Here is a 17,298-nt window from a genome sequence, read left to right as displayed (position 1 = left end):
AGTCAGGATTTGTTCGAGAATAGCATATCTGATGCAATGACTGGACACAATGGGAAACAGCAACGGGGTTTTGATTGAACAGTGAGACAAACTATATGGAGTAATGCATTGTAATCGATCAGTTAAAGTGACAGTAAAATAATGGGTTAAGTGTTATGATAACTGTTATAACTGTGATACAAATCCAAATCATTTTGAATGTGAGACTATTGGCTCACCACATATACTTTTTGTGTCATTACACAATTACATTACACTCTATAAGCTAACACAATGAAGAAAAGAGTGTTGTAGAAACAATCAGCAAAAAAAAAATGGTATCCCAATTATCAATTTAATATTTTCAGTATAATTTACAATTGCATGTCTTAACGATGACAAAGGTTGTGCATCAATATTCGTGAAATATGTTTTAAGCTTAAGCTTTGTAGATAATTTAAGCTCATAATTAACATGAGAAGAATTCAAGAAGTCAAGAGAAATCAGTTCCTTTCTAAAGTATAGCAGAGACATAAGAAATTTTAAAAAGTATGAAGAAAATCGCCATCAGACAATAAAGATAAAAGTAGAAAAGTCTGATGGAGACATGAAAAATTAAAAAAAAGATTAAAAAACATATTTACTTATAAGAGCAATTAAAAAAAAATTAAATAAATGTGAAAAGCGTTTACTTTTATTTCGAATAACTAGCAATCGCTCTAACCAATATATGATGTCATACGTGATTTTTGTATATTTTCTATACAATCTGAACATCTGCCCGCAAAGTAAATTTTAAAACCCTTCTCTCTATAGCTATTTCTAGCGCAGTCAGCCCATTTTATGTAGATTTAAAAGTACTATCCACGCTATCCTATGCAGTGCAAATGAAATCAAAATTCAAACGTCGCATTTGTGGAAAAAACAGGTCCTTAAATAGCTACAAAACATGTTTCGAATTTAATAGTTCACCCTGCAATGCACCAATCAGCAAAACAATGAAAGGAAAACAACCCCCGAACTGACAAACAGACAGCAAGCCTAGGCCACATAAATCATCGTTTTGCAAAATTCGATCACATGTCGTTTATCCATTACCATATAATGGCCACAGGGTGCTTCTTCACGCAAGAAACCAAACCCAAGAAGTAGGCATACAGGGTTTCTCACGATTTATTGGTCAGTTCCCATGATTTTTTGGTGCGTTCCCACGATTTTTTGGTCGTATCCCATAGATTTTTGGTTCGTTCCCATAATTTATTGGTATTTTCCGATTGGATATCAATACAATTGCACCAAAAAATTCTGGGAAACGACCAAAAAATCGTGGGAACGCACCAAACAAACATGGGAACCCACCAAAAATTGATGGGAACCAACCAATAAATCGTGGGAAACCCTGTAATGGGACGCCCAATGAAACGGAATAGACGACTCTCCTTCCTTCTGCTTAATTCCCCTCTCTCTCTTTTTATCACACACCAGCGAAAGTATGCAATCGCGAAGTAACAAACATATTTGTACTAATATTTTCTTCCTTTTCGTCTTTCCTTTTCCACAGCTCGAACCTGGCCTTGTTTTGAAACGGTGCAAGGCACACATATCGCTGGACGGATTTTCCTTCCCCCGAGCACACACACACACACATACCGACTCATACCCGGCATCGCGTAACTACGAGAAACCGGGTCGGGAACGTCAATTTAGCAGACAGCACACCCCGCCTGCTTCGCCTGCGGGTGTACCATTTCCCAAGCGAAAAGAGAACCGTGCTAGGTCTCGCGTGTGCCAAGAAGGAAAGAAATCAAAGCAATCTATGCGCGTGTGGGTTACTGTTACTCGTACTAAAATTGTGGAAAACATTTACCAAGAAAAAGTCTGAAGTGCTGTTTTTTTTGCTACCATTCCAGTAGTGGGGCCGGGTAAAGTGAAACGAAGTGAATTCCGACCATTATTACGACCCCCTGGATGGTTTTGTGTGTGTGTATGTGTGTTGGAGAGTGTTTGATATCAGAGTTCTAAGTGGTCCCTAACTGCCCCACACGGTGTAGGTGGTGTGTGTGTTTGTGTTTGTGGGTGGCTCTAGTTGAGTGCGTTTTCGGGTAGGTCCAGTGCCGCGCGCCTTGTGTTAGAAAGTGGTTCAGGTCCAACGGTGTCCTTTTTTTGGCCGCACTTGGCTGGTGGCGTCATCGGTGCTGCTCTCCAATTTCTTGCGTACTCCTGCGAGGCACGGAAAGATCCATAAATAACACGACCACATTGACGGGCGATGGCGGAACGTTTCAAGGTTACGAAAGCGGAACAGGCGGCCGGCCTAGACGAGGAGGCGGCCGTCACCGGAAAGCTACTGTCGAGCGAAAAGCATCAAGGTAAGTTGGGCCGCGCCGGGCGCACTCTGCGGCAGCGGAATGGGCCAACTGTTTTTTGGCGTGGGTTTTGTTCGGTGGGCTGTGTGGCCTTTTACGCACCTCTCCCCGCTCGGGATTTGATTTATCATTATTTTCATCCGGTTTTCGGTTACAGCCCGGTTTGATTCGTGTCATTAATACGTTCATTAGCGAGGCCAAACCTAAGATTAAGGCACGTTCTGGAATACGACACAGTCCCGAAAAATATCTTGTGCCTGCGGGGGTAGTAATGAAAATGGTAAAATAATAATGAGACGTTTTACTATACTAGCCACTTTTTTATATGAAGTTTGACTGTTTGATTTTATACCTTTAAAGGTATTAAAAGCATAAAAATGCAATTTTAACAGGAAATAAGAAAAAAACACAATTTATAAAATGAATCTTGATACAATGCATCGTGAAATCCAATATGAACTTAAGTAATTGTCAAATGTATACGAATTGTTGGTTCTTGAAATATACGAATGTAACGCTCCAGCAAAGCAGGTTTAGTGCTAAATTATAAATGTAAAATTTAAATTTCTTTGAATTATTTATTGGGGAAATATGACCAAAACACAAGGGTATTGTTCATACATTCCGTTACATCATATGTTTGGAGATAAAAGCTCCAGATTACAAGTTTCTTCTTCTTCTTCTTCTTCTTTGGCTCAACAACTTTGTCGGTCAAGGCCTGCCTGTACCACTTGTGGGCTTGGCTTTCAGTGACTTATGGATTTCCCCCCATAGCAGGATAGGCAGATTACAAGTTTACAAGACCAATAAAACAAGCAACAGCGTCAGTAAACTTGGCTTAGCTCCTGCGATCAATGGCATCTGGTCGAAAAGTTAATGTTACGGGTGTTGTTCAGTCCCGTTTAATCTACTATTGATATAGTGACCCCAGCACCTTTCTTTTTGCGCCTTTCACACACTTTTTTAATTCATTTTCACGCTCTACTAAGTTTTTAACAAAAATTAATCAGTAGACAAGCTACATAATAGATTATCTAGGTTCTCCTGCTTCGAAAGGCAGTGCCCTAGTATCAACTGTTGATACCAATGGAACTGGCCATATGCATCTCGCAGTTGTGTCCTCATAAGTGGTTCACCAGATCTATACGTTGAGTCTTACCGAACTATTTAAAGGATCCTTGGGAATACAATTGTATTCCATGGAGTTAGTTCTATTTATCATTGATGGAACTGCGTTGATCGTCTTGGGTGTGTATGACTCGCTTCCGCAGATGTTTTTTCAATACCATCACTTTCTCGTACATTTGTGTATTATACTTATTAGAGTAATATTATCTTAAAGCTCCGTCCTTCTCAAAGCTGCAGATTTGTTTTCGATCAATTCGATTTGATTTCTTCAATAGGAAGAGTAATATTTTAAAATAGTTTCTTCATCAATCTTCCTCGAGCGATTCTCTAGCTCCTTTTTATAGTGTTTTGTGCTGCTTCCACTCTTCATTTAACTGTACAGCCATGTCAGAAACACGTAGAATTATTACCCCTTTTCATACCAACGCACAACTAAAGCAACTCAGCGAGAATGCATCATTTCCTCAGCTTGCCTACGTGCACTCGTGCTCTGTTCCCTTCTTGTTTTTTGTTGCTTGCATTTTCCACGGCTTGCAAATTTTACGACCCCAACCGTACGTATAAATATAACATTTAATTATTCAACCTGAAAGAAGAGCCCCCGTTTTTGGCGTTGAATATTCAATGTACTACACTTTATTTCCCCCTACATTCCCATACACACTCAGTTCTCCCTGCATATGTGGCTCGCGTTACATTATATGCGCTCACGTAGCGCTGAAGGAAAACCCGTTTTCCCTGACAACGGGCCGGATATTACTACCGGTCATTTTTCACCAGGCCTGTTATTGTGGGTGAAGTACTTAAAATAGTTGGGCTGTGTTTATTTCCGCAATCCCATATTAAACGTCCGCGTGACCATAGGTGTATTATGTTTTTAACCTACTTGAATAACGCGTAGGAATGTTGCTGTTTCTAGCACAATTCAAGCGAATATTAAGATTCTCGGAAATTAAAGTGCATCGTGGCAGTGCTGGAACGCGATCGCGGCAATGTGTCATTTAATTAGCATCAATAAAGAATGTTTGGATCTTATCTTTGTCGGCAGTAGAAAGGAATGTCGTAAAAGAAGGAATGACACCACTCCATGATGATTGCGGTTAATGATTGTACGGTTTATGCGGGTTGTGACTGCGCGAGCATTTTTTGGTTTTGTTTATTTGAATGCTATGAATGGTTAAACTTATATCAAGTCTTGAAACAAAAGGATACTAAAAAATACAAAATATATCGTGACCAACAATCGAAAAAGCATTCATTTGGTAAACTGAACATTAATAGTTTGAGTAATAATAAGAGTATCCATTCATATTCAATTGATGATCATTTAAGAACACAAATCAACTATGACACTCACTCTGTCACCCGGGCTAATGGTTTCCAATGACTGTTTTATCATCACCATCGTCATCATCAGCATCATCATCTACTGCCCCGCCCCCATTACATATGGGGTTGCCCAGTCCGCAAACACATTCGCTTGACGGTTATTTCATTATTGTTAATTAAATAGCTTCATCGCCGGCGTTTGCAACATCGTACCCGGTGTGGCAGCAATCCTTACGAGACGAGCTGGGCGGTCTCTTCTGAAAGCGATCTTGTTAAAGATATCGGCCAGCGGGGATGGCCGCGCTGGCCAAATGATTCCACTATCCATTGCGTATCGTGACACCAGGGTGTGGAGGGTTGCTAGGACGCCAACACAAAACAAACAGACCGGCCAATTAATATAGATCGGACGCGGCCGAATTAAAGCGAGATTCGTTTGAAGCGACCGAGCCTTCTCGTCCCTGCTGTTTTTTTGCTGTGAGTGCACTGCAAGGTTGGATAAAGTTGCGTGACATCGCCAAAAAGGGTTTATATATCTTCATTATCGATCGGCACTGGGACGCGGAAAAGCGTTCGAAATTTAAGGCACCACACAACACGCCTACTATCGTTCAGCGTGAGAAGTAGTTCTAACCTGCCGCAAGCTGTTTGGGCCTGGTCGGAACCGGTTGAATGTTTCCAGCCCGACTCTGGCGTTTCTTTTAAATACACAGTGTATCGCTCTGCAGCTCGATACCAATAGAGCGGGGTTCCTTTCATTCACTGTGGTGCGGATGGATGGGTGGCCCTAGGGGGCGGGTGGTGGGGCTACTATTTTATTATAATTGATGCCAAAACCGATGACGTATATACACGCGGGCGGTTAAAAATATGTTGATTGAGTAGTGCCCGATTGGCTCGCGGGCAGTTTCGTAGTGGCACAGTCCAAGAATACCATCGAACGCGAAGGCCTTCGTACGATGGCTTGATAACTTCATTCACTCTGGAGTTTGGTTGGGTGAATGTGAATAACAAACATAAAGCTAATAAAGTGCGTCAGTGAGCGTCTTTCCGGGAAATGGAAGAGATGGTTTGGATTCTATTTGCCTTCACGCTTCATTGTATTGTGGATGCGGACAAATATTGGCATTACTTTATGCCTTGGCTTTGTTTCTTTCGAATGTGTATGTGTAAAAGATAGCAGTTTTGTGGTAAAAATTAGCAGCTTATATCTTAGTAGCTTTCATACGTCAACATTTTTTTAGATTCCAATTTAATTTAAAGATTTAGATTTAGATTTAATTTCTGTATTAAAAGCGATATTATTTAATTCATAAATAAGTTTCACTTAGTTGCATATAATCTCAAAACAATTTTACAGAAGATGATGAAAGATTCAATACAAGCTGAATAATTCATTCCGATTGCACTGAATGTTGGATACCAGATTCCATATTTCGAAGATTTTTATTTCCTTAAGGCCGAGGGGCATTGTCCGTACTCGCTAGTGTAATTTAGATTTTCACTAGCGCATCTGGCGGCGGCTGATGGAAGCTTTTTTTTTTGGTAATCGAGCGAATGGTCGTGCCGGATCTCAAATCTAAAGGCCGGGCTACATTGACCGTACTCCGTAGTGTAATTTTGATTTTCACTAGCGCATCTGGCGGAGGCTGGAGGAAGCTTTTTTTGGTCGTCAAGGGAATGGTTGTGCCGGATCTCAAATTTAAGTTGTTTTTTCATCGTTTTTTGATGTGAAAATGGCTGAAATACTTGCACAACATATTTATCTATCAATTGCATAGCTTTTCCAGACCAGTTTAAGTTAAAAACATGGAAAAATAACATATTTTCTGAAGCGGCTACAAATTGTTTGGCAAAATGCTTCAGTCAGCCGCCGCCAGATGCGCTAGTGAAAATCGAAATTACACCAGAGAGTACGATCAATGTAGCCCGGCCTTAAGTAGTTTTTTTTAAAGTACTTTGATGCGTAAGTTGCTGAAATCCTTGCATAACATATTTATCTCTCAATTACAACACATTTCCAGCCTGGTTTAAGAAAAAAAAATGCAAAAATAACATATTTTCTGAAGCGGCTCCAAATAGTTTGGTAAAATGCTTCCAACAGCCGCCGCCAGACGCGCTAGTGAAAATCGAAATTACACTAGCGAGTAGGGACAATGTACCCCGGCCTTTAGATTGTTTTTTTTGTATTTATTTCCTCTTTTGATGTGTTGATGTGCTTTGCTATCGACACGATTAAATAAAAGAGAGAATATTATTTGTATTAAATAATAAAAAAAACATACAAGACGAAGAGATAACTACCAATCAAAACAAAACAAAAAAAAGACATTTTTTCGACACAGGTCCAACACAATGTTGCACAAATTGGTTAAATTTGCGTTCGTCTCAACAACCGAACGCTGTTGAATAGCCTCCACCAGTTGCTGGATGTAACTGCAACAGCGCTAAATGCCTGTTGTTTATTGCAGACACACGCGAATTCAACTTGTAGCGGCTAAATTGGGCCATTGCACTGTACAAAACGAATGACGGACATACGGAGGAGAATTATGATTTCTGGTCGCTGGTAAATAGCAACACAACACCGGAGGGAAGTGTTGACGTCGTTGTGGATTGGGTTGGAATATTTTAAGGAATTTAAATTCATGGTTGATAAGTAAAATGAATATAAAGGATTGTATTGGCACAATTTTACAAATACTTTAATATAGTTTGTGAAAAAAAGAATTGCCATGTAAAGTACAAAGGCGATCTATTTTATAACTTGCCTGCGTTAAGGTGATACAAGTTTTATAGCTTTACTTTACGGATTAACACAATTTTTTTTTCTTTAGGACAGTTTTCAGCACAATTTAATTAAAGCCAAAACCCCAAAAAAAGATTCCATTTTCATGGCAGAAACGGCTTTCGCTCGTATAGATTACAGGGAGGGATTATGATAAATTAAGCCCCCTCGAAAACGATACAGTTTCAACGCCACTCACGGTAAAAAAACGGTTCACAGAACACCAAACGCAAACAGTATAATTCGAACCGGATATCGGGACACACACCACCACCACCTTCGTGAAGCTCGTGACACTCGCCGCCCTCGGTCGGTGGGACGATTTTGGTGCGAAAAAATAAAACTGCACCCCACATTGGCCGAACAGGTTTATTTACCAATTTTTATGCCAAAACGAACGCTCACGTCGTCGCTGCATCCCCACGGGGAGAGGGGAAAGTGTATCCCTTGACAGTTGACAGTTGGATATGGAGCGGAGAGAGGGGGGGGGGGGGGGTTCGTGCATGAGCGATGGGGTCACCTTTTTTATTTAGCTTCTCCTCTTTTACTGTACACTTGACGTGGTGCTTCAAACGGTGTCCGCGCCCGGTGCCGAGCCGTTGCGGTGCGTCGTTGCGGTTGTTGTGCTGCCGGGACATGCATTTGAGACCGACCCGACCGATCCACGTACGCACTCCTATACCTCACACGGCAGCAGGACAGGAGGAGCAGAGTAGGTTTGGTTAGGTAAATTCGTTCGATAATATATTTTTAGTTTCCCGTCGTCGGCCACGGGCAAGGTTGTCAAGGGTGCACCAGTATTACGCAAGTTCCCGAGCACATCGGCGGACTCGAAGGAGGAAGAGGACGTTATTAAATAGACATTTTCCAGCTGTAATTGTTTGTTTGTTTGTAAGGTTTCCGTTGTGCGCGCCGCACTCTTTTGAACGGCGGTCATTTGCTTGTGAAGGGTAGGTCAGGGCTGAGATTTTATTACCTCTTCCCCTTCTCAAAGTACAGTGGAGTTTCAAAGCAAAGCAGTTTAATAGCCTTAATTTGAGTAAATAAAGATGTGAGAGTGCTGCATGATTTGTTTACTATTCACCATTGCCAATCACTATAAATAGTCGAAAAAAAATTCAAAGTGGATGAGCAAATAGTTACTGAAATGCTATAAAATGTCTACTATAAAAATCCCGAATACTACATTCATGCTATAGTTCATTCTGCAAAATTTGTATGTTTTAGGCCTTGAAATTCATTTTATATGATTTAGGAAAATATTACGACATCAATTACATACATTGTTTTTTCAAAGAAAATAAAAACGGTTTTAATCTCTTTTCATTCAATACGCCTAACAAAAAAATCCTACTTCCTATAAAAAAAGTCAACCATAACGACGCTCAGAGCACCATGCCTTCAAGCAGAAACGGGCAAAAGTGCAACGTTCCATATCATAAATCATAATTAATTGAGTGGCAAATATTCGTCAACGATAGTTCACGCCCATGGCTGTTGCTCTTGCCCCTGGGACGTGCTAAAAATACAAACCGTTCGCCCCAAACCACCAGCTCATACGCTCTAAGTATATGAGCGATTTGTTTAGTATTTGGCTATGATTCTTCTTTCTGCTAGCCCTACAGAATCATTTCATTTTATTACCCGTCTGTCGAAGATGACACAAAAAAAGAGTCGACAGTCATACTTCTACCACCATCCTCCTTGGGCGAAAGAAGTACTGTGTGTGATGGTTCGAAGAAAAATCGAAGAACAAGCAGTGAAAAAACTGGGTCAATGCCAGTCAGTACTAATTAGTGGCCCCCGACAGCTGGGGTTTGTGTGTGTGTCTGCAAGGAGGACAAAACTTGAAGCTCGTCCAAGTAAGCGACACGACTTTCAGTTCGGGTCAGCGAAACTCTGAGTCGTATCGTACCCACCCACTGACCGACCGGCATCGATTGTTTGAGCACGGCACCTACTAATGGACATGACAAACCGAAACGCTCCTCATAGTAGAGAGGTGAAACTTTCTATTCCTTTGGGTGAATAATGGAACGGTTTGAATTTTCCTTTCTCACTTTTACCCGGCTTAGGGTGCCCTCTGGTGGAGAGTAGCAGGATTGTTTTATGGCAAACAACGATAAGGATATATTTATGGCACGAATCCATACAAAAGTTCTCTTAGTTTTTTTATAGCAAAGCTCATCTAAAGCTTTCCTATTCGTTTCTGCATATCAATATTCTGACTTTCTGAAATGGCCACAGCAACCTGTTGCTGTTGGAAAAATGTTACAGACGGTGTTAATTATAAGTTTCGCTACTGCAGCCCATAAACCATCGCGTGTTTATTTAGTCTGTGCAATAGTGTGGACGGGAAATAATTTTAAGTTGAACGTTCGCCGAGGTATAGGTTCGTGTAAATTATGCAGTTGTTTGATGCAGCTAGTCACGCGCGACTAGCGACTGCGCTGCACTCTGCGGGAAGGAGCAGCTGTTATTTGGAGGTTAGCGACCTTTGTAAAGGTGCCTAATTGCGAATGCATGTAATTGGTGGGTTGGATAAATAAAACCCTTTAAATTTGATTACTACCGGACATAATTTTTATAAAACAATTACCGAAGAGGGACACAACCGAAAAAGGACGAATTACAATAACTGATAATGGGTAAATGTCTTATAAACTGTGGAGCGTAGATTTTTGGGATCCTATTTTTGTTTTATTCTCCCTTTTTTTTTGCTCTTCAACGTAACACAGTTTATCGTCCTACCTCTTCCTGCTACGATCCTTCCTCTTTACGCGTGTTTGTCCCGTGTCCCATCTCCATCCTTTTTACGAACCCTATTCCCTTCTTTATCGTATTAACCTCTGCCGAATTGGTTTCGCTTCATACGCCGAGCCGCGAAGGTGCGTGCAACAGAGTTCATTTATCGGAAATTGAAAATTCATCATCGATAGATAACGGCCCACCTGCTGGCGGTGAAAACATCGATTTCAACCGAAGCGTACTACCGCGTACCGTTGTGTATGTTTTTTTCACGTATACACACAACAAAAAAAAACACGAGTATTGGAATTTGAATACCATCAATTTCAGTACCTGCAGGCTACCACCGCTTCAACAATCATTTGCTTCAAGCATGAATTTTCATGGAAAGTGTACTCCACACCCGCCAGATCGGCAACGATTTACCCGTTGCGGCTGGCTTTCCCACGGCCAAACCTCCCCTCTCCATTGAAGTGGTGCTTTCATGTGTAAAATCCATTTCCGGATTATGGTGTGTGTTTGTTTTTATATCACACATAAATTGTTCCGATCTCGAGAAGCTCGAGCTGAGGGGACGACGGACACAACAAACACTCACTTAGGGGGTTTTGGTGAAAGCTTTCAAGGGGTTCCGAGTGTTTGTGTGTGTGTGTGTGGTTGATTTTTATCATCGAAAGCCCATAATCACATTGGATTGGAGGATAGGGTCGGGCATCGATACCTCTGCGAGCAGTGAATGGTTGTGTTGTTACAGAGGATTTAATCACTGTTATGATCCGGTTGTGAACGATGATGCTCGAGTCAATGGATAGTAGCTATTTGGGTTGGGGAAAATGATTAAATTCTCTGTTATTATGTTATGACTGTACCCCGGATTGTTCCTTAATCTATTTGCCCATACTTTTGCTGATCACTCTTATATTTTATAGTTTTTTTATAGTCCGATTTTTTTCACTATGACGACCAATTTTACCAATAAGGACTAAAACACGATTATAATTATGATTTTCATGATATATGTATGATCTCACAATACTATTATTTGTTTGTTTCATTCAGGAGGAACGACAATATCTATCTTTTTTTTTAAATTTATTTATGATTTTTTTTTGTTTTTTGTTATATTCATGATTATCTTTTATGTAATGTTTATTATTGTTATTATTATTATTATTTTAATTATTATTATTATTATTATTATTATTATTATTATTATTATTATTATTATTATTATTATTACTATGATTATGATTATAATTATTATTATTATTATTATTATTATTATTATTATTATTATTATTATTTCTATTATTATTATTATTATTATTATTATTATTATTATTATTTCTATTATTATTATTATTATTATTATTATTATTATTATTATTATTATTATTATTATTATTATTATTATTATTATTATTATTATTATTATTATTATTATTATTATTATTATTATTATTATTATTATTATTATTATTATTATTATTATTATTATTATATTCTTATTACTGGGTTTCCCACAATTTATTGGTAGGTTTCAATATTTTTTTGGTGGCTGGTCCCATCTGTTTTTGGTATCTTCCAACGATGTTTTGGGCAATTCCCAGAATTTTTTGGTTCAATTGTATTGATATCCAATCTAAGGATATCAACAAATTATGGGAACGAACCAAAACTCTTTGAGATACAATGAATGCATGAGACGTCGTGAGATGAGCCCAAAAAATTATGGGAATCGACTAATAAATCGTGGAAAACCCTTTATTCTTGAAAAATATATTTAAACTATTTTCAAATTAAATTCAAATGAACAATCTCCATCATTGCATAGTGGGAACAAAAACGCATTCAAATTTGTACACATGTTTCAAGAAATACAAACTCATGCATAAACCATACCTCGACTTTGTTGCATCGAGCGAAATCTACACAGTTGTTCTTACTCTTAACACACCACTACTGACGAAGTACATAACTCACCCTTTACTTTCCACTATGCAGCGCACAATGCAGGCGCAAGTTGTGTGCGGAACTCTCAGTCTAAAACATATCCAAATCCATTTCCCTACCTAGCGCGCAACACACTGACGCTTGGTCGCTGATCCGCGCATAAAACATGGCACTCCATTCCGCTAGAGCGCCGGGATAGAAGTTATGTCGCGCGGATTTTTTTTCTTTTATAACTTGCCATGCCGTTACTTACAATCTTACAGCCATTACGGGCGCCGCCGGTGTATGTGGTGAGGGACCTCAAACGAAGCTCACGAAGAAGGGCCAAGCTCCTTCACATTTCACCATCGACAGCGCGCCGCCAGTGCTGAACCCCTATACGCTCTCTATACACAGGGGTTTCAAGTTTGATGTTGTTTGAAGTTTGGGTTGTTTTTGTTTTTATTTTTCCTATCCCATGCCCTCTACTCTCTGTACACTTGATGAATATAAAAGAAAAACGAAAAGCACAACCCTTGCTACAGAGGAGGGCTGGTTTTTAGTGGATGGATCGAGCTAGAATAACCTGTTGTAAGGTTGCACACGCTCGTAAAGTGGCGGACCCGGCTCGGTAAGCGACGTAGCACTGGAGTGGGGCACAGCAGCGATGGTAAGAGAAACAAAAAAAGCTCTAAAGCTCAACAGCAACGGTTACGAGTTGTATGCGGAGTTGTGTCCGTGATACACTCCAGAAACCGCAACCGCGAGGCTATGGAAAATCAAGCCGGACTGGAATGCTTCGATTTTTGGGGCCTGTGATTCCCTTGTACCCTTCAGGGCGGTTAGAAGAGGGGAAGGCATTTCTGCGGCAAAGCGTGTATAGTAAGCGTTTTGAAATGTGCTCCGAGCATGAGTGGAATAAATAAATTTTGGCAAAACTTCTGCACCGAGATCGGTCCGATTGGATAAGCGCCCGGAGAATGTTTGCCGTGCGAGCGAGCGAGTGGAAGAGTTTTTGCATGAAGAGCATCGTGCAGGTGAAATGTTTTGCTACAAAAAAATAAAAAAATAAAAAAGCAAAGCGACCCCGGGAGCTCTCGTGTGTATGTATGTGGGTAGGCATATTTTACTGTGCCTTATAATTTCTGTTTATTATTTTTCTCACGTAAGAAGTTCATTCCTTACCGCAATAATTTCCATCAATCTTGCGACGATGATTGAACGATAGCAACACACGGATTGGAAATCAATCACACTTTAAGGTGACTTTTGCGCTAGATGTGTAATTTGCTTTAATTGTCATGCAGAGCGTTTGGCTTAATCTCATGTTCCGGTTTGAATGCGTGACCGTGTCCAACATGCTTCAGGGCAGCTTAAAAATATAAAAATAGACGTCCTGGACCAATATTTACCTACATATTACACCTTTAAACTATATCTTATACTAGACTATAAAGGGACTTCTAGGGACTTTATATTACACCTTAAAACAACACACCTTCTGAAGAGTGAATAATATAAATAATATTCTTTCTACTTTTACAGGTAAGAAACCAATTGGTAAATGAACCTTTGTCGTATATAAATACAAACACCTGCACCACGCAATCTAAAGGTATGTACGTAACAACCTGTTGCTTCTTCGATGTTGCTGTTCTCTCGGTAAAACGAGCACAACTTCAGCCGCACTTCCGGATACTCCGATAACGGCAATACCGTGCGTGGCCCCCGCTCGCGTTCCTTGATTGCGCACGCGTTCGTCGTTTGCGCTTCCGGAAAGCGTGTCTCTTCCTTCCTGTTCGCGGAAGAGCAACACATTTCGATTCGTTCCGATTCCATGCCCGCGCCTTTAACACGTCGAGGCATCCATCGGCTTAGCGATAGCATCGCACCGGCAAAGCGTTTGCCAAACAATCGACGAAAGGAAACAATTATCGCAGGAAGGACTGCCGCCGCCCGTAACCGTCTGCGCACATCCCCTCTACTGCTGCACCGTGTAGATGCTCATATTTCCACTGTTTGTTGAATGAAGGCGAGCAAAACTAGCCACCCCTAACCGTGATACAATCCAACCATGCCCCTCGTGTCCGATAATTGATTTCAACCCACTTCTCACAGCACGACTCACATCCACGGCGTCGCACATTTTGCATCGCGCTCCGTGTCTCGATGATCGCTCTTCTCTCCCTCGGGCTCGAGTTTTCCTCGCAGCAATAGACTTCCGCCCAGTTGGAATGCTTTATTGGGAAATTGCTTTCCATTGTTGTAGGTTGGGTTTGACGGGGCTGAAAGCTTTCCCTGAACATGCCCCCAGCAACACCCGGGTAATGGAAAAGCACCGTTGGAAAAGAGATCCTTCGCGTAGGAAAAAAACTCCCATACGTCCGAGAATGGAAAAGTGAACCACCACAACAACAACAAAAAATCCTATTCTCGCTGAAAAACTGGGAATTAGAGAAAACTGATCCCTGCATCACACACGTGTCGTCGCAGACGTGTGAACGGCAGAGAGGCGGTGAGGTCGCGAGTGAGGAGCATCATGCTTTCCCAAACATTTTCCCTCACTGCCCCTATCCATGTTGAATGGCGAGCTCAGCGCGTTCAAACTCCATAATGGGAAGGAAATCGTTCGTTTTGCCATCCACTTCATCCACGTCGGGATTTTGAATGGAGTCCGGGGGAGACACACGGCCAGCGTAAGGATGTTGCTGCTGCTGCTGCTCGAGACCTTTCGGGACTTTCAAGCGGCACCTTTTGCAAGAACCCAGTCAGTTTAAGGACCCAGTTAACACCGTTGCTTACTAGAGGTACTAAAACGAGAGTGTTAAGGGATACTTAAGAGAGGTTTTACATGATTTTTTTGTTGTATGAGTCCTTCTTGTAGAAGAATTTCGCGTCTATACATACGTTGAAAATATTTTTAAAAAAATTCTAACGAGACTGAGTACAAAACATAAAAATCCTACAAGACAGGGGAAACTTTAAGAAGAGAAAATACGAGCAGACGCCACAGAGGAAGTGTGCAAAGAAAATATTGTTCGGGAAGCCATTAGATTGGCTATCGTAGTGTGGCGTAAAAAGAGCTCCAACAAGGTAGATTCACCTCAGCAAAGGAGGGTTATAAAGTGTTCTTTTTAAGGACGATATCAATTTATAAAAATGTGTTACTCTCTTCCGTTCAATCGTGTTTGCTGAGGGTTCGCTCAAATATTATGAGGACACGTGTAATACACACACACCTTGGAGTGTAAGGCACTATAAGGAAATTAAGATTTCGAATACAAAAAAAAATATCTTCTTTGTGGTGAGAGCGCTTTTTGTGCGATAAAAGGATTAACAAAAAACATGTTTTTAAACTTAAAATCTGATCAGAATACGATACGATAAAATTTGATTACCTAATAAAAGAAACTCCCGACCAAAGAGAAACACATTTGATACACACGAAAATAAATCCTTAAGATCCGTTGCCCTTCTACGTTTATTCATAGCTACTTGCTGTAGGCTTGTGCTTTCCCGATCAGTGCAGGTAAGGCTCCATATCAAAAGGACATGAATGCCTTTGCCTCACTATTTCGCTGTTCGAGCGTTGACTCCATTACGCATGCAACGGCGAACGTGCTTAAGATAACGCAAGCGACCAGCACCGGTTGTTCGTTTCGAAATGGCTTTCTTAGACCAATTAACTGAAAGGAAAGAATGTAAAACAAAACGATGGGTATTACGGATCGTCGGAATCGTTGGCGGTACTGTACGATATGTAACCGAGGGGTATGGGCAATTCAATGATAACGCTTAACCAACTATGCTACACTAATTAAGCAAAGCCGTTCTTTACTCACATGATCGCATCTTAGCCGCCGGAAAGTTACAGCTAGCGCACCGTTTCTTTTGCGTATGGTAAGATCGTTTTCCACACCGATTGCACAACGTGTGGCTTTTGTTGCGCCACTGTCCGAAGCTGCTTGTCCCTTTCGTCTGCAAGATGGAAATGGGAGTTAACGATAAATTCGGATCCTGATCTCTCGTCCCGACCACAAGGGTATTTAAAAACACCATCAAGAAAGGAATGTTTGTCGTCATGTGCAAGAATCTCCACCGTCACAAATGGAAGCTGATCAATTCACTTCAATTGGTGCGGTTTGCTGCAAAAAGCTAGAAATATCTCTTCCAAAGCACAAACTTACCATCTTGATATACTGCACAGCTTAATTAAAACGAATGGTACTGAGAAGCAGGAAAAAAACTGACCTAAATTATGAAAAAGTTATGGCGCAACTCTGATCCCTTTGACGACAAGAAAATATGATGCAACAGAAATCAACCAAAACAGGTGTTGCCAACACAATCTGATCCTTCACATGTACAGTAGAGTCCTAGCTCGCCGTTATATGTTTTGACAGACGAAGCTGTCAACGCAATGTTTAATTTGGCAGTTGCGCACTTGTAAATGGTTTTAAACCAAATTGAAAAAGCCACAAAAATTATAAAAAAACTAAACCAATACTGAAACATGTAACTAAAAGCAAAAAAAAAGCTTTATTTGTAATGATTTACATGTTTAATTAACAACAAACAAAACCTTATTTATTTGTACTGAGATGAGATTGCTTTTACAGTACAGTGGAGAGCCGTTTATCTGGGCTTTTCGGGACTTGACCTCGCCCGGATAAGCGAAAAACACGGATAATGAGTCAAATGATATATTTTATCACCAATTCCTGGTTGTTTTATGGAAATTTTTCTGATTTTTTTTATAAAAATAACCCAGTTTTTGTTAACTTCATGTTTTTTGAAAGAGATTTTTTAAAATTTGCCATGAATTATAGTGTTTTTTGTTTTGACAATGTGCTCTTATAACCTCTTTTTTAAATATCCTCCTCATAACGCAATGTCACTTTTGTATTGAACTGTCATTCCTCAACAGCACGGATAAACGAAAAACCGGATAAAAGGTACCCGGATAAACGGCGCTCCACTGTACTGCTGTACTCCATTCTCCCCGAGGTAAAACCACTATTCCTGGGA

At 40.4% G+C, this 17,298-nt stretch overlaps 2 protein-coding genes across 4 annotated transcripts in view; one reads left to right on the top strand and one right to left on the bottom strand.

Moving 5' to 3' along the window:
* The window catches only part of LOC120955582 (solute carrier family 12 member 4), a 146,828-nt gene that overhangs the window by 6,451 nt on the left and 123,079 nt on the right, over window positions 1-17,298 (top strand). For all 3 annotated transcript variants that reach the window (XM_049610698.1, XM_049610699.1, XM_049610697.1), the window contains exon 2: window positions 1,541-2,348. In XM_049610698.1, coding sequence (XP_049466655.1) covers window positions 2,249-2,348 — 100 coding nt within the window. In that variant the 5' untranslated portion in view covers window positions 1,541-2,248. The remainder of the gene's footprint in view (window positions 1-1,540; window positions 2,349-17,298) is intronic.
* LOC120955584 (uncharacterized) lies at window positions 15,721-16,569 on the bottom strand. Its single transcript, XM_040376605.2, has 3 exons — window positions 16,458-16,569; window positions 16,113-16,248; window positions 15,721-15,956 (listed from the first exon to the last, which is right to left on the bottom strand). Exons 1-3 carry the CDS (start codon window positions 16,458-16,460, stop codon window positions 15,841-15,843), a joined length of 255 nt encoding a protein of 84 aa, XP_040232539.2. The 5' UTR covers window positions 16,461-16,569; the 3' UTR covers window positions 15,721-15,840.

The sequence above is a fragment of the Anopheles coluzzii genome, chromosome 3 (genome assembly GCF_943734685.1).
Source record: "Anopheles coluzzii chromosome 3, AcolN3, whole genome shotgun sequence".
Lineage (NCBI taxonomy): Eukaryota > Metazoa > Arthropoda > Insecta > Diptera > Culicidae > Anopheles > Anopheles coluzzii.
This window is presented reverse-complemented; position numbering and strand designations above follow the sequence as displayed.